Here is a 25,605-nt window from a genome sequence, read left to right as displayed (position 1 = left end):
TCCTCTGCTGCATTAATGAAAGTGAAAGTGTTAGTCACTCAGTGGTGTCCGACTCTTTGCAACCCCATGGACTGTGCCCTGCCATGCTCCTCTGTCCATGGGATTCTCCAGGCAAGAATACTGGAGTGGGTTGCCACTCCCTTCTCCAGGGGAACCTTCCGACCCAGGGATTAAACCCTAGTCGCCTGCATTGCAGGCAGATTCTTTACCATGTGAGCCACCAGGGAAGCACTGCTACATTAAGATCAACTAATAGACACATGTGGAAAAAAAATGATGTCCACTTTCACTACTACTACTCCACATTATACTAGAAGTCTTAGCCAGAGGAATCAGTCAAGGAAGATAAATTAAAGGCATCCCATTTGGAATGGAAAAATTAAAACTATCTCTATTTGCAGATGATACCTAGCCTACATGGGCATCCCTGGTGGCTCAGCCATAAAGAATCTGCGTGCAATCCAAGAGATGTGGGTTCGATCCTTGGGTCAGGAAGATCCCCTGGAGAAGTAAATGGCTACACACTCCAGTATTCTTGCCTGGGAAATTCCATGGACAGAGGAGCCTAGTGGGCTACCATCCATGCGGTCACAAGAATCAGACATGACTTAGCAACTAACCACCACCACCACCATCTATCCTATACAGAGAAAATTCAAAAAATTTTCACCAAAAATTTAGTACTAATAAACAAATTCAGCCATGTTTCAGGGTACAACATCAATAATCACAAATCTGTTTGTGTTTCAAGTATAGAACACATAAAATTAAGAAAACAATTCCATTTGCAATAGAATCCAAAAAATAAATATCTATGAATAAATTTAATACAGCAAGTGAAAGACTTATACACTGAAAACTATAAAACATTGCTGCACTAAATGAAAAGACATGCTGTGTTTATGGGTTAGAAGACAGTCTCATGATGGAGAAGGAAATGGCAACCCACTCCAGTACTCTTGCCTAGAAAATTCCATGGATGGAGGAGCCTGGTAGGCTACAGTCCATGAGGTCGCAAAGAGTCAGACACGACTGAGCAACTTCATTTTCTTTCTTTCCATAGTTTCTTTTGGAGAAGGGAGTGGCAACCCACTCCAGTGTTCTTGCCTGGAGAATCCCATGGACAGAGGGGCCTGGTGGGCCACAGTCTACGGGGCTGCAAAGAGTCGGACATGACTAAGCAACTAACACACACACACAGTCTCATGAAGATGGCAATGCTACCTAAAGCAAATGACAGATTCACTGCAATCCTTATGAAAATTTCAGCAGCCCATTTTGTAAAACTGTTGTGGAATACTTAAATGTCAAATTGGTTCTTATCATTAAAAATAAACTTTAAACAACACAAGACTAGTTATAATGAAAAGTTAAACTGCCTGGTATACACTCAAAGTGCTGTAATAAGCAGAGAAAGGATTGAATAATTCTGTTCTCTAATTTAGGGTCAAGTGATTAAGGTACAAATATCCAGTTGTTAAGAACCCTGTCTTCTGAAGCTTTTAAAGAACTCCTACAGCAATTCTCCACTCTCCATCACACTTGTATGTTTGCCTTTGTCCTCCACTCAAGTGCTCTTACACACATCAAAGATACTGTTTCCCCATATGTGGAATTACAAATGTCTACCAAGGTATGTAAGCTTTATAGTAACACTGAAAGAAAGAATTCTGCAACCATACAAATCTCAGAATCTGTGAGCAAACTGCTCAACTCTATAGTTTCTTCATCTGCAAAACAAGAATGACTAATAGAGTTGTTATAAGATCAAATTATTTATGTAAAGCATTTACAACAATACCAGGCACATTATGAACTCTCAATAAGAGCTGTATGATTTTGTATAACATACCCAAAATAGTTATATATATATATATATTTTTTTTTTTTTTTTTAAAGAACATGTGGAAGTATGCCTAACCTATTGCTTAGCTTGCTACAGCTATTCCAAATTGACATAATTAGGACTGTGTATCAGGCCTTGATCCAGATTTGTTTAAGAGGTCACTTCTCCTGCCTTATGAAATGTTCTACTGCAGTTTTTTTTTAAATGATAATAGGAACTAAGAATAGGTACCTGTCCCTTTTTTGTGTTTGTTTCAGCTAGAAATGTTAAAATAACTTAGAAGTAAAGGAATGTAGAGTTCATTTGTTCAATTTTTTACATGGACTAAGATGGTATAACACATTACAATGCTGCAAGATAAGAAATTTATTTTGCTCTTCTATTAAAGGAAATAAGACAAATTCACCATCAACACCACCAAAAGATAAGTAGCACTTCCATAATTTAGAGTATAACCAAAGCACACAGGCCATAAGAAATGATATCCAAAATTTTGAGGACAGCAGCTTCCAAATGAAGATTTAATAAATACCTTCAGTTGTAATGATCAGTAAAACGGAAAGATTTGGCTTCCGACATATTATATAGGTGGCACTGTAACTGTTTAGACCGCTTTGCTTCTAGTCGGAGCTGTCTAGCTCTTTCTTTGACAGCTTGTTGCTCTGCTAATTTTTCTATCTGTTTTCTTCTTAGCCATCTGTAGAGAGAGACATAATCAGATCTGGTATCAGCCTGAATATATCTTCACACTTTACATTTATTACTATAGACAATTATAGGAAATTGGACTTCTTTATACTGAAATGCTCTGCTCAACACAAATTAATATTAACTGAAAATTTTCATTCTTATACCAAAGGCTCACACTAGGAAAGCATGGTAACGTTTACAATCAAATATTTGAATTAAGTTTGTCTTATAATGAAACTGCCAACTAAAAAACTTTTTAAAGTGATTTAGAAACTGTTTTACATGTGGAATACATAGGTCATATGTAAAATGATTTTTAAATCTTTTTTAAAATATGATTTTCTAAACAACTAAGTATTTGACTGGTTCCATATAATTTATTTAGCAGTATGCAGAAATGCTGCCTTGCTATTCTTGGTAGAGAAATCATAGAATTCCTGCTTTTCAGTGAATAAAATAATTCCTCCTTAAAATAGAAAAATAAGCCTTAGAAGAAAAATATCAACATTCTAACAAATTTAAGTCTATAAAGCTTGCTTAGGTTAAATAACATTAAAAATAACTATATATATTACATCTCTGGTATGAAAGTGCATATGTGGTGTGTGCATGTGTGTATATGTTTTCAGAAATAAATCCAAACAACTATATGATTGCACTAGCATAAAAGAGACTTAAGAAACCTCTCATCCAATGTTGGGTGGTCCTGAATTGGATAGTAGTTTGAGCAAATTAAATGCAGTCCCTTAGGGGTCAACTGGGAAGGGAAAGGAAAGAAAGAGGCAAAGAAACTAAGAAAGAGGAAGATAGCAGAAAAGAAAGAAATGAACTTCAAACAGTGGACTAAATTTCCACTCCCTTTCCCAAGTCTTGCTGGCAAACTTATGAAGCCAGATCTGTTTCCTCAGAATAAGCCAGGTATTACACTCTTACCCAGGCAACTGAAAGGAGACTGGGTTTGCCTTCAATTACCAAAACAGGTGTCTAAATCCCCTTTTCATCTGGTCTGTACAGATCTTCCTCCTCTTTACAGAAAAAATACTTACTGGTTAAGTGCAACTCTTTATTCAGTTTTCTGAGGACTAAGTAGGAGAAGCTGTAACCAATCTTTGGCCCACTTCTCCAAGCAATGAACAAATCAATCAATCAATGGGAGGCTATCAAAAGTTATCACACTGGTGCCATTAAGAAATAGTTTTAGTATTAAAACATATCTTGAAAGAATGGTATAGATATTATGCAAAGTATGGAGTTAAATTTAAAACTGTGGCTTTAAAACTATAGGTATATAATATAAGGGATTAATTTTTTTTTAAGTTTTATTGACTATATAATTTTCTAAATTGCCCATGAGGAGGAGGGGAAACGCCCTTCCTTTGACTTACTGTTTAAAGGCCCTGTCACGGCCTTCTGTTCCTTTAAGGAAGACTAAGCACTCCTCTTGCTTTCGCAGTTCTTCTGTCTTTCTTTCTTTCAATTGTTCTTCATGCTTTTTTTTAAGCCATAATCGAAAAGCTTGCTGTGGATCTCTGTTTTCCTGCTGTTCGCAAAAGTAAGTTTTGCTTAATTTAAAGAAATGAAAACTACTTTTTAAGGCTCTGCCAATAGGACCCTGTAAGAATACATGTCCTATTCACCAGCTGTTCATAATAATACCAGTCTCATTACTTGCACTCTTAGCATCCAAACCAAATATATGACCTCTGAATCAACACTCACTGCCCTCTGGCTTCTTTCAAAAGTCTTACTGAGGTAATCAATAAATGGAGAATGTCAAGATGCAGTGATTGGCAAACTTTTCAAAACTGAGCCCTTTGACAAATAAAATAATTTTGCACACCGACACAAGCATATAAAGTCAGTATGAGTGAGGTATTGGTATCAATTACTGAAGTAAGCTCCATGGAAGCTCCAATGGAATTGAAAACCAATGACCCAACATTTGTGTTATTCAACCTTTCTTTTAAATTCTTCTTTCATTTTTAAGAGCATCTGCCAAGCCCATCTCCAAAAATGCAATTATTACTATGGAGCATGGCAATGAGGATTTTCAACCATAAGAATTTTTTCATAAGGATAATTGCCATGAGGATTTTGTCATAAGAATGGGCTAGTGGGAATAGCTTATTGTATGGTTCTTCAAACTTTATGATGGATACTATCCTCAAGGAGTTTTCAAAAGCTGAAAGAGCTCTTATTTGGGAGAGTAAAGAGAGCAAAGGGAAAGATTTTGCAGCTCTTCAGCCTTGGAAAAAGCATGACTCATGGCCTGGCTAGAATACAAAAGGAAAAGATGCATTCATTTAATCCTTTTGCTACATCTGAGTTCTGTGATAGAGAGCTTCTACACCTTGCATTTTCCTTTATCTGTAGCCTATACTGCCAAGTATGCTCCAGTCTAATTTATATAATTTATATAACCTAGAATCTTTGGTGTATAATGCAGAACTTTGTGAAGAGGTCCTATGGACCTACAAGACCATTGCTGAACACCTGAAAATTTGAGAGTATCTGGAGATTACTAAAAAGTGTTCAATCTGCAACTATAGATTAAAAGAGTTAGGAATGCAGGGTCAGACAGGATTGATGGGTATCACTCACTGATGGGTATTCATTCAAGAGATATTTACAGAGCATCTACTACATACAGTATCTACCTGTACAGAGCTACTAGGATGCATCAAAGGTAGGGGGGGCGGTGGGGAAACAAGGCTCCCTTTCTCATACATTCTATACCTGCACTGTATGATACAGTAGCCACTAGTCACAAGTAACTACTTAAATAAAATTAGAGATTCAGTATCTCAGTCACATTAGCTACATTTTAAGTACTTAACAATCAAATTATGGCTAGTGGCCACTTTACTGGACAGTGTAGATACAGTGTTACCATCATCACAGAAAATTGTATTGGGCAGTGTTGTTCAAGATAAGATGAAATATAGGATTGATTGACTGTTATGTCAGGTTCAAAAGAAAAGTATGGTAAGGAAAGACAGTAATAATGGGAGATGTGAGGAGAAAGGAATAAACTCCTAGGAACATAGTATCTACCAAGGCTGAATAAGGAAGAACTGAAAATGTGAACAGGTTGATTACTAGTAATGAAACTGAATCAATAATCAAAAATCTCCCCCAAAACAAAAGTCCAAGACTAGATGGCCTCCAGAAAATCTAAAGAAGAATTAATACCGATCATTCTCAAACTCTTCCAATAAACAGGAGAGGACACTTCCAATCCATTTTAAGAGGCCTGAATTACTGTGATACCAAAGCCAGACAAAGACAATACAAGAAAACAAAATTAGAGGCTGATATGCTTGATGAATTCTTTAAATGTAAAAATACTCAACAAACTATCAGAAAAGCTAATTCAGCAGTATATTAAAAAAGATCATACATCAATGATCAAGTGGGATTTTACAGAGATGCTGCTGCTGCTGCTGCTAAGTTGCGTCAGTCGTGTCCGACTCTGTGCAACCCCAGAGACGGGAGCCCACCAGGCTCCCCTGTCCCTTAGATTCTCCAGGCAAGAACACTGGATTGGGTGGCCATTTCCTTCTCCAATGCATGAAAGTGAAAAGTGAAAGTGAAGTCGCTCAGTCGTGTCCAACTCTTAGCCCATGGACTGCAGCCTACCAGGCTCCTCCATTCATGGGATTTTCCAGGCAAGAGTACTGGAGTGGGCTGCCACTGCCTTCTCCAACAGAGATGCTAGGATGGTTCAAATCTACAAATCAGTGTTATACACATTAACGAAGTGAAAGATAAAAATCATATGATGATCTAAATAGATGCATAAAAAGCATTTGACAAAATATATATTTTCATGATAAAAACTCTCAAAAATTGGGTATAGAGAGAATATACCTCAATATAATGAAGACTATATATCACAAGTCCACAGCTAACATCATACTATCAGGGGCAAGACAAGAATCCCCATTCTCACTACTTTTATTCAACACATACTTGAAGATCCAGCTGGAGCAATCAGACAAGAAAAAGAAATAAAAGGCATTTGAATTAGAAAGAAAGAAGTGAAATTGCTCTATTTGCACATTACATATTATTATTATATACAAAAACCCTAGAGACTTCACCCCTCCCCACAAAAAAAAAAAAGAATAAACCATTCAGTAAAGCTGCAGGATACAAAATCAATATATAAAAATCAACTGTGTTTCAATACACTAAAAACAAACTATCTGAAAGAGAATTAACAAGGCCTTGTAAAATAGCATGAAAAAAGAATGAAATAGGTACCTAGGAATAAATTTAACCAAGGAGGTGAAAGACTATATGCTGAAAGCAAAAAGACATTGATGAAAGAAACTGAAGATACAAATGAATGGAAAGATACTCCATGACCATGGACTAGAAAAATTAATACTGTTAAAATGTCCATACTATCTAAAAATTGTCCATGCAATCTAAAATTCATTACATAAAAGTTCCAATGGAATTTTTCACAAAATTGAAAAAAACTCCTAAAATCTGTATAAGATCCAAAAAATCCTGAGAAAGAACAACAAAGCTGGAAGCATCTCACTCCCTGATTTTTATCTATATTATAAAGCTGAAGCAATCAAATAGTATATTAATAGTACTGGCATGAGAATAGACACAGATCAATGGAAGAGAATAGAGAGCACAGAAATCAACCCATGCATATACTGTCAATTATTTTCAACAAAGAAACCAACAATAACAATGAGGAAGGAACAGTCTCTTCAATAAATGGAATTGGGAAAACTGAATTGCTACACGTAAAAACTACCTCATTTCCTTTTCTCTTAATATACTGGATAGAACTACCAGAATAAAATTATTTATTATAGAAGGGAGGCTTACCTGTCTCTGACTTTAATGGGTATGCCTATAGTATTTCCTAAGATAGTATTTATCCTGTAATCCACATTTTACTAGAAAAAATTAAAAATAAATGCTAGTAAATATGAGTATATACTTTTTCTATATCTTTTAATGTAGACAAATTCTTTTTATTTACCTATTTTGTACTAAATATATTAATAGATTTGTTATTATTGGTCCATAATTTCCTTCCTAAAATAAACTGTACTTGGTTATAGCATGCTATTATTTTACTATACAGTTTGAGTCAAATTTCTCAATATTTTCTCTTTTAGTTCATGGTTTCAGGTTTACTACCTGAAAAGATACTGTCCATCCCAAGATTATAAAAGCTAAATTTCTATAAATGGCATAATAAATAATGTAAAAGTACATCATTTTGTTAGTCAAGGAAAACATATTTACAGACATAATAGACAAGGATTAAAATCTGTACTGCGGGCAATCCAAGAGACTCTGGTTCAAATACTGGGTCAGAAAGACCCCTGGAGAAGGGATAGGCTATCCACTCCAGTATTCTTGGGCTTCCCTGGTGGCTCAGTTGGTAAAGAATCCACCTGCAATGCAGGAGGACCTGGATTCCATCCCTGGGTCGGGAAGATCCCCTGGAGGAGGGCATGGCAACCAACTCCAGTTTTTTTTCCTGGAGAATCCCCATGGACAGAGGAGCCTGATGGGCTAGAGTCCACGAGGTCGCAAAGAGTCGGACATGACTGAGAAACTAAGCACAAGAAAAATAAAACTAATAAAAAAGAAAAGACTACAAATAGGAAATTCACAGAAAACACATCCTCATATACACTCATATATATTAATAATTTGAAAAAAATAAGAAAATAAACTACATACAGTGTTAGACAGGATATATTAAACATTCACTCTTACATACTGCTGGAGGGACTAAAAATTAATACAAACTTTTAGGAGGCTAACTTTGCATATTTAACCACAACTTTCATTCTGGACATCCAATAAGTCATAAATTTCCAAGAAACCCTCTTATAGAATATTGATGTTCTCCTATAGAATTTACGTGTTCACAACAGCCCTGTTAATTAATAGAGAAATATTAGAATCAATCTAAATATCTACAAGTGAGGAATGGTTTAATAAGTTACATCTGAAAGTAGAATATCATGGAGCTATTTGAAAAGAGATCTAAATGCAATGATCTAAAAATACATCCTTGATGAATAAGTGAAAAAACCCAACCACATAATACATTTTTAGCAGATAAACATGTAAATAAAAATAAAAGCTATAAGGATTTGCAGCACACTGTTAAAAGCAGTTACCACTAGGAGATGAGCCTGGAAGGGGTTAGGATTGAATTGTCAATTTTTAGTTTATATACTACTAAGTCACTTCAGTCGTGTCTGACTCTATGCGACCCCATAGACGGCAGCCCACCAGGCTCCACTCTTCGTGGGATTCTCCAGGCAAGAACACTGGAATGGGTTGCCATTTCCTTCTCCAATGCATGAAAGGGAAAAGTGAAAATAAAGCCGCTCAGTCGTGTCCGACCCTCAGCGACCCCATGGACTGCAGCCTACCAGGCTCCTCTGTCCATAGGATTTTTCAGGCAAGAGTACTGGAGTGGGATGCCATTGCCTTCTCCTTTAGTTTATATACATTTTTTAAATAGTAGGGATATAGATGATTTTTTTTTACTTTCTTATGGGGTTTTTGTATATTTCAAATTTTTTAAAAAATTAAATAATATGATGGCTTTGTTAGTTTTCACATAAGATTCCTATACATCTACTCTTAAGTGAGACCAATCTGTAGAGATTTTGTGTACATTGTCCTATTTAAATATCAAAGTTACATATCTTGAAAAAAATTAATTGGTAGCTTTCCTTTTTTCTGTGCTTTAACTGTTTGAATAAAATAAGAGTCATTTCATTTTTACAAGGCTTCTTAGAATTTAATTATGTAATAAAGTTATCTGCATGTTGCATCTTTTGCAAGGGTAGTTCTTGGACCATTTTTTCTACTTATTCTTTAGGCTTTTAGTCTGATAGTCAGACTCCCTTCTGTAAATAAATCCAGCTTTCATATATGTATGAACTTATTCTTCATGAAGAAGAACTACTTACTCTACTGTTCATGTCTTCAATCTGCTTTGCTCGCTGAATTCTCCTCATTTCTAGGACCTGCTCTCTCTTCTTTTGCAACCATGCTTTAAATACCATGTCGTTTTCTTTTTTCTTTTCTTTTTCTTCTTCTATTTTCTTTTGATCTTCCTGGGGGAAAGAATATCCAAACACACTAATGAAAAATTAATAAAATTATATATGTTATCAAAGTAGAGAGAGATATTTTGATATCTAACATTAGAATTCCCTCTAAAAATTTCCATCTGTAAATTGGGCCTCCCTAAAGAAAACAGGGCCTCCAATTTTCTTAGGGGAAAAAAAGGAAGACTTCAGATAAATTGCAGAGGTAAAGTCTATAATTACATAAATCTACACTATGCAACATGCTGTTCAAGAATTTCTTGGATCTCTCCTTTGCTTCCTAGTTTATTCTTGGTATTTAACTCCTCAAAAACCACAGCTATGCAAAAGACTGCCCCAAACACACACACACACACACACACACACACACACTCTCTCTCTCTCTCACTCTACAAGCATGAATATGGTGTCTACAGAAGCACTATAAATGCCTTAAACATTTTTAGACTATTGTTAAATTTGTTAATTGTGACACATGACATTGTGATTACGAAACCAGTGCTATTATCATTTTCTTTTTGAAGTATACAATCATCTCTGAAGTGTACAAGTGAGCAATGATTGGTTGTCTAGGACTTGCTTTGAAAAAAACTTCCGCCAAAAAAGGAAGAGATGAAGCAAATAAGCCAAAATCTCAATGACTCTTGAATCTGGGTAATGGAGACATAAGGGTTAACTGTACCTTCATATGTGTTGGAGATTTTTTATCATAATGTTTAAAAACATTTTCAACTAGTGTATATCCATAAAGTAACATTTTTGCTATCATAAAAATATTTAAACAGTTAACTATAAGAACAAAATGAATTTCTTTAACTGAATTATTAAAGTGATGTTATAAAAGAGAGTTACTTAAACTTGAAGGGAGGTATTTACTTAAACCAATTATGAAGAGCTATAAAACAGTAACTGGGAGCAATGCAGCAAGTCTTAGTGGAAATATCACCATGGTAGAAGTTAAGAGATCTGAGTAACAATCATACTGCCATCATACTATGTTAATTCAGGCAAACCCTTTAACTCAGTATTCTCATCTATAATATGAAGTTGTATTAACAAGCTCATAAGTCTCTTTCAATACTAAAATTTTAGCATGGAAATAAACTGAATGATAGAATCCATGCTTAAACTGTTTTCAAATAATGAATTCAGAGTTCTTTCCATGTGTTTTGACAGTATACCAAGCCCTTTTTGATCGAACAAAATGTAGAAGGAAAAATTCTATACAATTAATAGCATAAAATGTCTTTAAAAACTTGTATACCATTTTCTAAGCCCTTATAATGGAGCTTACATAATATGTGAATTTACTAAGTATTACACTTTATATTTATTTTAGCTCCCTTTTACCAAAGGATTTGGGATGCCTTGCATGAATAATTGTAGGACAATTATTTTTCCAGACAGGACATCTGGATTAAACAGATGATATTAGCCAAAGCACAGACACTGCAGCTGCCAAAGAGAACAGTGAGATGATGCACTTAGTGTAGAGAGACGGAGTAGAGCAGCCCTATTTGCCCCTAGGAAATATTTTGCAGGGCATCAAAAAGGAAAGCCTTCTCCTGAAACCAGCTGAAAATATTTTAAAGTCTTAGCACTTAATTGAGCTAGTACATAACCAAAGTGAAATTTAGTTATGAGGATCCTGACATGAGAAAGTATATCCCAAAAAAGTGTGTGACACCCAAAAAAAGAGGATCAAAAGAAAAACGAACTATCCATTAGTCATACCCATTAAAGATTACCATTAGTTCATTAGTGAAAAAGACACTGACATTATATAAAACCTCATATATAACTTCTACAGAAATATATACAGAAGCACACATGTAAACATGTATGTGTGTATGCAGCAAACAAGTAGTTCAGTTATTCTCAACAAATTCTTTTATATTACCATGCAGTTCTGAGTTAACAGATCCTTTTATGTACCTATTATATACCTGAACCAAGGAAGCTGAGTCTAATAAGAGTTCAGATTTCAGTAGCCAACTAAGCTAAATTTTACTTAGTATGCACCCTTTCAGATTTCCTGCCTAAAAGTGTGCTATAGGTTACAACATGTTCTTAGTAACTTCATTTCTTAATCTTTTTCTGCTAATTTGAGTTCCTGATTTAAATGCCAGAAATTTCCATTGATCATTTCCTACATAAGTGGAAAATATACCACTTCTCAACTTCTCAATGGAGAAGGCAATGGCACCCCACTCCAGTACTCTTGCCTGGAAAATCCCATGGATGGAGGAGCCTGGTGGGCTGCAGTCCATGGGGGTCACTGAGAGTCGGACACGACTGAGCGACTTCACTTTCACTTTTCACTTTCATGCATTGGAGAAGGAAATGGCAACCCACTCCAGTGTTCTTGCCTGGAGAATCCCAGGGATGGGGTATCCTGGTGGGCTGCCGTCTATGGGGTCGCACAGAGTCGGACACGACTGAAGAGACTTAGCAGCAGCAGCAACTTCTCAACATGACAGGAAAACTGGGATTTCTACTTTGCTACAAACACGTCATGGGACTTTGGTAAAGTTATTTAAATTTTCTGGACTAGTTTTTCACCTATGAAATAATCTTTAAGGTTTCTTCTTATGTTCTATTAACTGTGATTCTTTTGCCGTTAGGTATTTTCAGGTAGACATTTTATGTGGTTCAGCTTAATGCTATCTGGTATTCAGTAAAACAGAGAATCAGGGCACTGATTTATGTAGTTCAGAGAAAATTCCCATTTTAGTACTTAGAAGTTTCAATTATAAAACACTTTTATTCTCTTTAGGAGCAACCCCCCCTCAAAATAATAATTTTGGATTCTGTAGGGCATCTTGGAGACATTTCAGTTAGGTTATTAGGCTCTATTCTTAAAACGAAAATCCCTGAAATCAAGAAAATGTAGTGTTGATAACAATCTATAAGAGGAACAGAAAAGAGTTTTATTCCAGCCACACTGAGGACTATTGCCCAGGAGACACAAATTCAATAAGCATCTGGATTGTGTTCCACGGCATTACAAAATAGGGGAGGCATATATATAGGCAAAAAATGCAAATCACAGAGTTGTTTGTCAGGATTAGGATTGAAGCTAGCAAAAAATAATGGTGCTTCTTAAGCAAGGATTGGCTGGTATCTGAAATGGTTAAATAACTACAAGGGGAGACCTTGAGACCATCAGGTTGAAGCTGGCAGATGGTATTTTGAAGAGGTCTGGTGATATACTTGAGTTTGACGCAGTTCAGAAAATTCAGGTTCTCGGTGATACAGGAACACATCTGAAACCATATCCACAATGGCCACCCAGCTCCATTCTGGATGCCTGAACCACAGTCTTTTATCTTGTCAGAACAAAGAACATGAAATATCAAATATGACAGGGGTACATTCCTTCAAGGTTTCAAAAGAGACAGATTAACATGTACACAGTAATTCAGTACGGCCTTGGTGTCTGGGAAGGGGCCCTCATCTTCAAAGGAGAACCAGCATGAGTGTCATGGGAAGGTGGGGAGCATTTATCCTATCTTCAAGGAGGCATTCTAAACAATCTGGTAAGTACTGGGGTTTTTTTTTCCCAATGGTGAAAGCAGAGGGGCTGTTCAAATAGCAGGCTGTCCTAGTCAGCATAAGAGGCTTCCCAGGCAGTGCACAACGTTCAAGACAAATCATGTATAAGCCAGGATTCCCCATACCTCAATATGTGAAAATTTCTTCCATCCAGTAGTCCTGGAAGATGCATGAAATATACACACACACATACACACACACCAGAGAATTATAATCTAATTCCTTTGTTGCCTTCTAAACCCCAACAAATTTGTGCCTTCATTTTGTCCATCTGACATCTGATTTTCTCCTATCTCATGTCAAAATTGGGCTTTCCTGATAGCTCACCTGGTAAAGAATCCACCTGCAATGCAGGAAACCCTAGTTTGGGGTTGGGAAAATCCCCTAGAGAAGGGACAGGCTACCCACCCAGTATTCATAGGCTTCCCTGGTGGCTCCGATGGTAAAGAATCCACCTGCAATGTGGGAGACCTGGGTTTGATTCCTGGGTTGGGAAGATGCCCTGGAGGAGGGCATGGCAACCCACACCAGTATTCTTGCCTGGAGAATCCCCATGGACAGAGGAGCCTGGCAGCCTACAGCCCAGGGGGTCACAAAGAGTCAAACACAACTGAGCAATGAAGCACAGCACAGCATATCGAGATTATTTTCAGGAGTCACTTAACTTCTCTGAGCCTCACCTTTAAAAGGAAAGGATCAGATGAAACCATCGTTGAGATCTCCTCTAGCTCTAACACAAGTCATTTATTACTATGCTTTTGTGATCTTCACAAGAAAGGACCAGGGTAATCAGGGTGCTTGTTCCGTAAATACAGATTGTTAACACTTAACCATTTAATTTAACAACAGGAAAAAACAAGCAAGTGCATGTATCCAAACATTTGAAGAACCATGTCAATTCTTACTGAATTTATAAAACATAGAAACATATTCTACTTTCAATATAAGGCCCACTTGTGCTCTCACCTCTTTCTTCAGCTTTTCTCTCTTTTGTTCTTGTCGTTTTTTCAGTTCTTTCTGTCGAGGAGAGAGACAGAATGTTGAGGTCGCTGGAGACACATCTGCAGACTGGGTCCTCTGGTTAGATTTTCCGTTCCCCTTACTTCGATCTGAGTTGACAGCAGAGCTTGGGTAAGTCTTGGGGTTGGGTGGTGGCTGAGGATGTAAGTCAGTGGCTCTTCTGTTGATGAGGGAGCAAGAGCATGTACTTTGGCTACTGGCTCTTCTTTCTTGACTCCACTGACAGAGACAAATTGGGAGATCTGGGTGACAACTGCTGAGGTTCACCTTCTGTACTATTAGCATTATTAATGGGAGGCAAAACCCCCTGACTCTTAATGTCTTGTAAATTCACAAGTTCAAACTTTCCATCTCTCTCCATTAGGATTTTCCTATCCTTGTTTTCTTCACAATTTCCATCAGTAAGTGACAGGATCACATTTTCTTGTCTAAATTCATTGGAAATACATAACTGTGACAGTTTTCCAGACACATTACTTTCATTTTCAAAATAATTTTTGTAAGTATCACTGTCTTCCAGAGGAGGAACTTCTAAATCAACTAATTTGTCCTTGAATTTAAGTTTGCGTTCCCTTTTATCATTCACTGGTTCTTGATTTTGTAGAAGTCTGTTGGCTTGTATAATTTTCTCCATAATATATCTCCTTAATTCCTCATCCTCTTCCTCCTCCAGGTCTTGATGGCTTTCTAGTTTGGATTCTTGCAAAGAGTTTTCACTATCTGAATCTGATATGGGGTCCAAAGGTTGAATACTTGGTACAGAAATAAAGTCATTTCTTCTCAGTGAAACCTCATCCTTCAAAGATTTATCAGGATCAGAAAGGTGCTTGGTGTGTTCTATTTCTGTTTCATTCTCTTTTAAGTCTTGGTTAATATTCTCTTCATTCCCACAAGCCATCTAGAAAAAGAGAGATGAGATTCATTTTCAGTAAAAATTGAGACTCTTTGTCCATTCATATGTAGACAATCCAAAATGGATGTTCATACTCATAATTTATTTTATGAATGGGAAAAGTTACATGCTTCCTGCTCATATTATCACTCATAGTTTTCTAATTCATATTTTACTTCCCCAAGGAAAAAAGCAAAAAAATTGGGGAAAAATTTAAATCTGAATTTGATGTTGCTAAGTACTAGAGTGATTACTTTTTTTACAGATTCCATGCCAATGTATAAAACTGTAACTACAAACAGTACAATATTATTATCCCTCCCTCTATAAAATGTTCCTCCTTTTACATTTTCAGAAGAATATACTTTTAAATGTTTTCTCCTTGTAATATTTGTACTTTTTCAAAAAGATATCTTTCTCCCCAGGACCGTTACAAGGTCACAGCCTTTGGTCAAGTCATCATTCGGAGTTTCCTATGATCTTTTCAAATTATTACTGCTGCTATTTTCTGCATGATCTATACCCAAATTCCAAGTCACTTTTTACCTCTGGATCAGATTTTCCTTCCTCAATTATCTTCAGAGGCTCCAGTAATCTATGTTAAACACCATTATATAACTTGGTCTTACTTTTTTTAAAAAATTTAATCCCACATGAACCATGAACCAGTATTTTCACAAAACCCTATTCCACATCTATTAAGTAATGGCTACTATGTCCTGCTGTCGTCAAGCCCTTTAAAATTCCCTTCCTCTTTTACTAACTTAGTCACCAATTCTAAGAGCCTCTTCTTCCTAACCTGGACAACACTGCTGTAAGTCCAATAAGCAAATCAACGTGGCCTCCTAAAATGACTACCAAGTAACTAAAATTAAACTAAGATCTCTGCAGTGTAATTGTTCTTTTTAGCCTTATTTTATTCTCTGGTTCATTTCTACAGTATCTGTTTTCAAATTCTCCTTTAGCTTTTACTTCTTTTTAAAATCCACTACAATAAAATCTTCCCCTAACCCTCACCCCTGTTTCTCTGTCATCCATTTTTTCCTATCAGCCTCAAAGGGAAAAAGTGATTTTAATAATCCACTGAAATGACCAAGATTCATTAGAGCACTATGTTTTAACCACTGCTGTATCCACAGCACCTAGAACCACCTCTGACACCATGGCCAAGTGATCATTACTTTTCAATGAATGAATAAGCAATAAGGCAATGAATTATCATTATAATTTCTCTAATTCTTTAACCCTGTGCTGTGGATCTCATACCCTGCTAGTCATGAGACCTTGGTTCAGCATTATTGCTCTGGTATCTCTTCCTCTGGGCTTCCCTGGTGGCTCAGACGGTAAAGTATCGCCTGCAGTGTGACAGACCTGGGTTTGATCCCGGGTTGGGAAGATCCCTTGGAGAAGGGAATGGCTACCCACTCCAGTATTCTGGCCTGGAGAATTCCATGGTCAGAGGAGCCTGGCGGGCTACAATTCATGGAGTCGCAAAGAAGAGGATACGACTGAGCGACTTTCACTTTTCTTTCATCTCTTCCTCTACTCATTCTGATTATTTTTCTGTTAAAGATGCATAAAACCAGCATGTAAAAGCCATCTTAGAAAAGTCTTCACTTCTTACTCTGTTGCCTTTTCCAAATGTTATCTATCTCATCTGTCTTCTCCACTGCATAAGAAAGCAAGATAGAACCAAGAGAGAGTTGTGATAACAAAACCTTCAGCCTTCATCTCCTTGTAGTCTTTTCCTTAACCCTCTTCAAACTGGCTCCTGCTGTAAATACTTTGATCAACATCCCTCTCAAGTCACCTGTCTTATCCCAGTCTTGGTCCTTTTCTTCATTACTTCCCTATTTAGTGACACTAATTATATTATGTATAATAGTTATATATTTTAATAAAATTATATATAATTAGTGTCAGTAGGAGCTTCTCTGGTGGCTCAGATGGTAAAGACAATCCCCTGGAGAAGGGAATGGCTACCCACTCCAGTATCCTTGCCTGGAGAATTCCATGAACAGAGGAGTCTGGCGGGCTGCAGACACAACTGGGCGAATAACACTTTTACTTTCTTTCATTTTTCAGTGTCAATACGTATGCATATATATATATATACTCATATAGTATAGATATACATACACACTGTATATAAGTAAAAAGAGACAGAACCTTCTATAATTCAGAAACTGATTCATTTTCCTAGATAGCCCTACTGCATGTCTGATAAATAGTATAGAATCATGATTAATGGATCCACTTTTTTCTACATATATTCCTGTGTCTCAGTCTTTGACCCTTTATTTTTTTCTGCATAGTCATTCCCCTAAAATTCACTCTTAACGTTTCAAATATTAGCTGAAAGACCATGTTTTTGAGGATTTGCTTTATTTTTTATGTATATTGAAAGTAAATCCCCTGATTTTACCTAAGTTCACATAAAGTAGACATTAGTTGTATTTGCTTTTTACTTCTGATGCAATAAATTGTGTTACTGAATTATATAAATTATAATTTTATTTTTAATTATAATTTTAGCTTTAAGTGCTAATTTAATCACTGTTCTCTAATTAACCCTATGCTTTATGACACAACATTTAAACTCTATATGCTTCAATTTTTTCATGTCTAAAATAGGAATAATGCTACTCGTTCTATGTATATCAAAGAAATTTTGTGAGGTTTAAATGAGATAATACATGTGAAAACAACTCAAGAACTACAAAACACTTGTTAATATGATTACTACGAATGCTGCTGGCAATTTATATGTACCTCCATTATGCTGGCACCGCTTTTTTCTTTTTCATTAATCAACCACTCCAGGTCCTTTTCAAAGTCATCTTCATATTCTCCACTGTCTTTTGAATCAGTATCTTTATTTTCATTCATTTTCTGTTTGTTAAAGAATAATGCTGTAAGATTAAAAGAGATAAGGTGTTACGTCATGTTCACTTTAGGGGCAGTATGGAGTATGAAGATTAATGCTTCTTCTTCTAAGTCACTTCAGTCGTATCTGACTCTGTGCAACCCCATAGATGGCAGCCCACCAGGCTCTGCCGTCCCTGGGATTCTCCAGGCAAGAACACTGCAGTGGGTTGCCATTTCCTTCTCCAAGATTAATGCTAAAGGTAAGCTAATTAACACATAGAAACACAAATTATGGGATGTTCAGAATAAACATATCAGTATATCCTAAAATAGAGACTTACAAAGGCCAGACATTTTCTAGGTATTTGTTCAGTTCAGTTCAGTCGCTCAGTCCTGTCCGACTCTTTGCGACCCCATGAATCGCAGCACGCCAGGCCTCCCTGTCCATCACCAACTCCCGGAGTTCACTCAGACTCACGTCCATTGAGTCAGTGATGCCATCCAGCCATCTCATTCTCTGTCGTCCCCTTCTCCTCCTGCCCCCAATCCCTCCCAGCATCAGAGTCTTTTCCAATGAGTCAACTCTTCGCGTGAGGTGGCCAAAGTACTGGAGTTTCAGCTTTAGCATCATTCCTTCCAAAGAAATCCCAGGGCTGTCTCCTTCAGAATGGACTGGCTGGATCTCCTTGCAGTCCAAGGGACTCTCAAGAGTCTTCTCCAACACCACAGTTTAAAAGCATCAATTCTTCAGCACTCAGCTTTCTTCACAGTCCAACTCTCACATCCATACATGACCACAGGAAAAACCATAGCCTTGACTAGACGGACCTTTGTTGGCAAAGTAATGTCTCTGCTTTTCAATATGCTGTCTAGGTTGGTCATAACTTTTCTTCCAAGGAGTAAGCGTCTTTTAATTTCATGGCTGCAGTCACCATCTGCAGTGATTTTGGAGCCCCAAAAAATAAAGTCTGACACTGTTTCCACTGTTTTCCCATCTATTTCCCATGAAGTGATGGGTCCAGATGCCATGATCTTCGTTTTCTAGGTATACCACTCCTAATAACCATTGCATCTCCCCCCAATTCCTGACAGCCTAATATACAAGGAGATTTAATAAGGCAGATATAAGAAGACTATCTGAGTATCAGAGAAGGATTTTCCACATCCCCTGCCAATCATTAAAACTCCTTGTCCAGGTCTGAGCCGATGAATCAGCTTTTTAGTCTTACTCACACACATTTTCTTATATTCAAATTAAAATGATTATACTAATTGTGATCCTCAGTTTCTCAATCCTTCTGGTAATTTATTCAGTGTAATTATAATTTCTGATCTGAGAGGTTTTTTTTTAACTATGTAACAATTGACTCTTAGTTATGGTAAAAGCTAATTTCCACAGAAGTCAAACTGCTGTCAAATTCTAAATAAAATATTTTTTTATATAAAAAACAAACTGTAATGCCTACTACTATCTGGAAGGCAGTGACAATAAATAAGAATGTCAGGTGAAAGTTAATAAATGTTTGTGAAAATGGTGTATAAATTTTAGTCATTTTTAAGAAAACAAACCATACAGTTATCTGAAAATTGAGGTCAGTTCCAAGCCCTAATTATTGGCCCATAATTTTTCAAATGAAAGATGCATGTCAATCTTTACCTATAACATGTCTTTGTGTGTGTGAGCATACTATATATGTATGTGAATATACATTACAATGTTAACAAACCTATTTGTTGAACACCTACAACATGTCTCTAAAAATTATAAAATATGCTCTTGAGCCCTGATACAGAAGACAAATGTAAGTCAAATACATACATTCCAAATGTAGACAAAACATAAATTGAAAATGCAGGTAAGTGGAACAAAGGTATAAAGGACTGCGGAAGGAAGAATTAAAAAGCAACTAAGTTTAAAATTGGAAATATCAAGGAAAGTTGAGATGTGTTTTGAATATTGATATGAGAGTTCATCATCTACTCCAGACAAGAGAACAGTCTGAAAAAGAACATAAAAGTACATGGAATTTCCCAATATGACCTGAACATAAATGTGCCCCTGGAAAAGGTTCTAAAAGGAGACAGAAGGGGTCAGTTTGATGTCATATTATCTTTTCAAAAAGAAAAAGCTTGAGGGAAAATTGTTTATGTATATCTAATTGTCATGAAATAGCCAGAGGTAGAAATATACAGCAATAATCTGCATACTTTCTGCTACTGACTTAAAACAAAAACAAAAATAGCAATGCTCTCTAAATACACTTAGAATTTTAGGTCCAATTTCAAAGAACTGTAGAAATATAATTCGCAGGACCCCAAACACCTGGGACCCTGTTTCTATACCTGCCTTTTCTTGCTCTAACACTAAGATTAAGTTACCTAAAAACTTGTCTGGAAGTAGAAAGTACAGATGTCAAGAACATGTGAAATCTAGGCATATTTTTAAAGATATAAAATGAGAGGTATTATGTTTGATTTGATAAATATCTACAAGCTTTTTGTGGCCATTAGCTTCATTTCTTCCAAAAAGTTTGACCAGACCACCTAACCAGGTACCAATTTTACTAAAGCAAGATTTCTATTTTTTCCATCAAATGATAATGAAAGCATGTGGGAGGCCATCTTTCCACTAGCTGTACCAGCACTAGCTAAAAGAAGAGATAAGGGTTTTCAGTACTATGTGCGATATAAGTTAAAAGAATGAGACAATTCAAAAAGACACAGGCACCCCAATGTTCACAGCAGCACTCTTTACAATAGCCAAGACATGGAAGTAACCTCAGTATCCATCAAGAGATGAATGGATAAAGAAGATGTGGTACATATATACAATGGAATACTACTCAGCCACAAAAACTAAGAATGAAGTAAAGCCATTTGCAGCAACATGGATGGATCTACAGATTATCTTACTAAGTGAAGTAAAGCAGAAAGAGAAAGAAACACCATATGATATCACCTATATGTGTAATCTAAAGTATGACACAAATGAACTTATTTACAAAACAGAAACATACTCATAGATGCAGAAAACAAACATATGGTTTCTAAAAGGGAAAGGGGGTGGGAGATAATTAACGAAGAGTCTTGGATTAGCAGATACATACTGCTATATATAAAACAGACAAACAAGAAGGCCCTACTGCATAGCACAAAGAACTATATTCAATATCCTGTGACAAACTAGAATGAAAAAGAATATAAATAAGTGTGTGTGTATTTATGTGTTTGTGTATGTGTGTGTGTGTGTGTGTGTGTATCAGCTTGCTGTAACCAGAAACTAATACAACACTGTAAATCAAGAATACTTCAATAAAATGTACTTCAATTTAAAAAATTATGAGAACAAAAACATAAATGGGCTCCAAGACTGAGACTTGGCTAAAGAACAGATAACATAAAGCTCTGTATCCAGTTTTCTACAGTTTAGAGAACAAAAGAAACTGGAACACATTCAGAGGTTGGTAAACCAGGGGAAAAGGGGATAAAGGACAAGGAGAAGGGACAAAGGCAGGTTATGAGAATAAAATGCCTTAAAGTCAGATTCTGAGGACTACTTGAAAACCCTAGGAATGTCAGCCTAAAGAAGAGAAATCCCCTAAAGAAGAGTCATGACAACTGCTTTACAATATTTAAATAGTCATTCTGTGAAGAAGGGTTGGACTTGCATAATTTCAAACATTAAGACCAGTACCAAGGACTAGAAACTCAGGAGCAAATTTTGGCATAATTTACAGTTTCAAACTTGTCCTGAAGTGAGCTGCATTCTCTGTTGATCAAATGTTTATACATAGCTCTGAAGCTGATCATAGCATGTTTTAAAGGGAGACTGAAGCTTTACAAAAAGAGGTGAGCTAGATGACCCTTAAGGTTTATTTTAACCTTTATTATAACATGCAAATTAGCAAAAAACTGCCAACTTATGAAATTCAAGAGAATGTTCAAACAAATGTAGAGTACCATGGTAATGCGTAGTCTAAAATAAATGATCTCAAACTGGGGCTCTGTAATAACCTAGAGGGGTAGGAATGGGCAGGAGGTGGGAGGGAGATTTGAGAGGGAGGGGATATATGTACACCTATAGTTAATTCATACTGATGTATGACAGAAATCAAACCAATATTGTAAACCAATCATCAATGAAAAACAAATATTTTTAAAAGTCAAAAATAAAATAAATGATCATTGTCTGAATAACTAAATTCAAGACTTAAAATTCTATTTCACTTAAATGTCACCTTTACCCTGCAGAGTTCTTAATATTACTTCCCCTTAACGCTCAAGACAAAGTTAGTTTTAGGTACACTAAATATTAATTATTCAACCACATAATTATAATTTATTTCTACTGTATTAGTTGGACTGTAATTCCTTCTATTTATTTATTTTCAGCTAAAAAATAGGAAATAGACTTCTTAAAAGAGTCAAAGTAATGCTTCAATAATTCATAAATCAGAGGTTGAGAGCAGTAATATTTTGAAGTGATCTGAAGAAAACAAATCAGTATTCCAGAATGAGTTTATCACTGCGTGAGCTTCCCTGGTCGCTCAGTGATAAAAGAATCCACCTGCCAATGCAGGAGACTCGGGTTTGATCCTTGGACTAGGAAGATCTGCTGGAGGAGGAAATGACAATTCATTTCAGTTTTCTCACCTGGGAAATCCTTATGGACAGAGGAGGCATGAAGGCTGTAGTCCACTGGGTTGCAAACACAACTTAGAGACTAAACAACAAGCCACAAGACAGGCTAAATCACGCAAGCTGTTGTGTTTATGTACCTAACCATTCAAAGTAAGGGTGTCATGAATGATGTAGATAGAATAGACTAAAACTCACTGTAACCCAAAACACATAAATAAAACTTTTTCACAGTCACAAATGCCTTAGGATAATATGCTTCATTTTCTGATCAGAAATCTGGAAATTTATTATTTCAAGATGTTTACGTTACATAACTGTTAGAATAAGAATTCTACTGAACTCAACAGTGCTTTCCCTTAGTTTTATTAAAACATTGTCTCAACTGTAAATAAATGGTTGCCTGAAAACTTTAGTAAATACATATTATTTACAAAGTATCTCACAACCATGTGAAAACTCAAATTCAAAACTAAAACACAGAATCATCAAAATAAATAAAAATCAAATAATTATAAATTAAACTTTTAGGTTATTATGAAATTAAACTATTATGCCGTAATTCAAAAGAAAAAAACCATAGTTGAAGTGACTCAGGGAAGTAAATGAAGTTCATCAAACAAGAAGTGCCATTCCTTCCCTATAACTTCAAAAAAGCCATGGCTGGTTCCCAAGTAAACAAAGAACATATATCATAAACTCGCGTTACCAAGTCCCTTAAGCCTTTTTCAAATGCGTCACAGGATAATCAGTACCCTTCACTTCTTTTAATCTTCATCCCCACGGTACTGGCCATATGGTACACAGTAAACATTCTGGAACAAAAATACATCTCACACAAACTGAATCATATTCAGTTTCATACACAAACTAACACATATTCCTTATGAGTTCCACGCATTCAATGTGTATCATCAGCAAAATTCTATATACCTGTTTTAGGCCAGAACAACCCTCTTAATAGGGAACTATTAACTATTAAGCAAGAGACAGAAATTAATTCCCTCCTCCTATGTGTCTGCTAAATCCCATGTGGGTATGTGACTGCAGATCTTTTACTGTGTGTCTAAGTCCATGTGTTAGTCGCTCAGTGGTGTCCAACTCTTGGCCACCCCATGGACTGTAGCCCTCCACGCTCCTCTGTCTGGTAGAATTCTCCAACCAAGAATAAAGCAATGAGTAGCCACTCCCTCTCCTGGGGATCTTCCCAACCCAGGGGTCTCGTTAACTGCAGGCGGATTCTTCACCGTCTGAGCCACCAGGGAAGCCCAACTAGGTCCACAAATACACACAATTTTGATACTTTCTTTCAGGATTCAAAAACTAAATCATACTTTAATTTATTGACTCCTGTCTTACACTATTTTAAGCTCAAAATCTAAGAAAATGGGAGGAACGTCAAATAGAACTTCTTTATCATATAAAATAAGTAGTTAAGCAAAACCGAACCCATAATAACATCTTGAGGCCATATGGCCCATTCTTACTTCTACATCCTGCCAGGACTGTGATCCCATGAGTATACTTTTTAAGTCATAATAATCTGTCACATAGTATGATGATAAGTAATACTTTACAAACATCTGTGGTAATTTTCATTTGTATACAGGGTCCCAAGGTACCACCAACTAACTCAATGTCTTAGCCTCTTCATGGAAACTAACATTTCAAGAGTGACTTTTTTCTCTCCCAGGGATGAGGCGAAAGAATATGACAAAAATTAGAAATGAAGCTACCCTCCAAGGGGCTTCCCTCAAACAAAGCTAAACAAGGCGAAACTGCCAGGCTTCCGGGCCAGAGCCAAGCTCTGTGGACCCCAGACTCAGAGGATGAGGCGCCAACACAAAGTCTCACTCGCTTCTCTACCCACCTTTCCTCCCAGCTGTCCCAGAATATTACCCCTTTACCCTCCCTCCCTCCGTAGATATCTCTGCATCATCCTTCCCTTAGCTCCCTCTATATCCCCTCTTGCCTGTGTAAGACGCAGCGGCTGGAGTCACAAAGATGGCCGGGGGCGTGCGCCTCTCCTCGTTTTAAGCTCTGACAATGAGGCAGGGGAAACCCCAGCACCTGAGCCGCAGCGGCCAGGACCCGGCTGCCATGGCAACGGCGCGTCTCCCTGTCCTTCATCCGGGCCTCTCAGTATGTGGGCGCAGTGGGCCTGCGCAGGCGCAAAACATAGCCGAAGAACACCTGTCTCTACAGGCGCTCCTCAAGGTGCGGGCAAACGTCGTGTGTGGCTGCGGTTTCCGGGGAAACGACCAAGAAATTCACGCCTCATCCGCAACTTTCACAGCTGTTAGTAAGAATTGGGGGAAGGTTATTCTTGGTTATGAATTTTCCTAGGTTTTAGCTGTCTCTTGAGGGGTATGTATTCTATTAAGTTCTAGAAGTATACTGCTGCTGCTGCTAAGTCGCGTCAGTCGTGTCCGACTCTGTGCGACCCCACAGACGGCAGCCCACCAGGCTTCCCCGTCCCTGGGATTCTCCAGGCAAGAACACTGGAGTGGGTTGCCATTTCCTTCTCCAATGCATGAAAGTGAAAAGTGAAAAGTGAAGTCGCTCAGTCGTGTCCGACTCTTAGCGACCCCATGGACTGCACCCTACCAGGCTCCTCCGTCCATGGGATTTTCCAGGCAAGAGTACTGGAGTGGGTCGCCAGTGACTCCTCCGCTAGAAGTATACTGCTGTATGTTATTTTCTTCACTGTTAATGTCCAGAAGTGGTTTCACTTGTTGATAAGCACGTTAATTAGTTACCAGTTTTTTGACCCTAAGATTCCCCATCCATTCAAAACCAAACATTTACAACTACAGATTATCATACTAAGTGAAATAAGTCAGAAAGAGAAAGGCAAATACCACGATATCACATATATGTGGGATCTAAAATATGGCGCAAATGGACATACCTATAAAACAGAAACAGACCCACAGAATTAGAGAACAGGCCCCTGGTTGGTAAGGGGGAGTGGAGTCGGG

At 37.0% G+C, this 25,605-nt stretch overlaps 1 protein-coding gene across 1 annotated transcript; it reads right to left on the bottom strand.

Moving 5' to 3' along the window:
• Window positions 1-2,197: 2,197 nt before the first annotated feature.
• On the bottom strand, window positions 2,198-24,776 carry CCDC181 (coiled-coil domain containing 181). Its single transcript, XM_005902377.3, is given in 8 exon segments — window positions 2,198-2,543; window positions 3,922-4,076; window positions 9,511-9,657; window positions 14,173-14,366; window positions 14,369-14,456; window positions 14,459-15,124; window positions 17,891-18,030; window positions 24,597-24,776. Coding segments are annotated over 7 exon segments (1,530 nt in total). The 5' UTR covers window positions 18,008-18,030; window positions 24,597-24,776; the 3' UTR covers window positions 2,198-2,380.
• Between the last annotated feature and the right edge of the window lie 829 nt (window positions 24,777-25,605).

Source organism: Bos mutus, chromosome 16 (genome assembly GCF_027580195.1).
Source record: "Bos mutus isolate GX-2022 chromosome 16, NWIPB_WYAK_1.1, whole genome shotgun sequence".
Lineage (NCBI taxonomy): Eukaryota > Metazoa > Chordata > Mammalia > Artiodactyla > Bovidae > Bos > Bos mutus.
The sequence above is the reverse complement of the archived record's forward strand: the minus strand, read 5'-3'. Positions and strand labels throughout refer to the sequence as shown.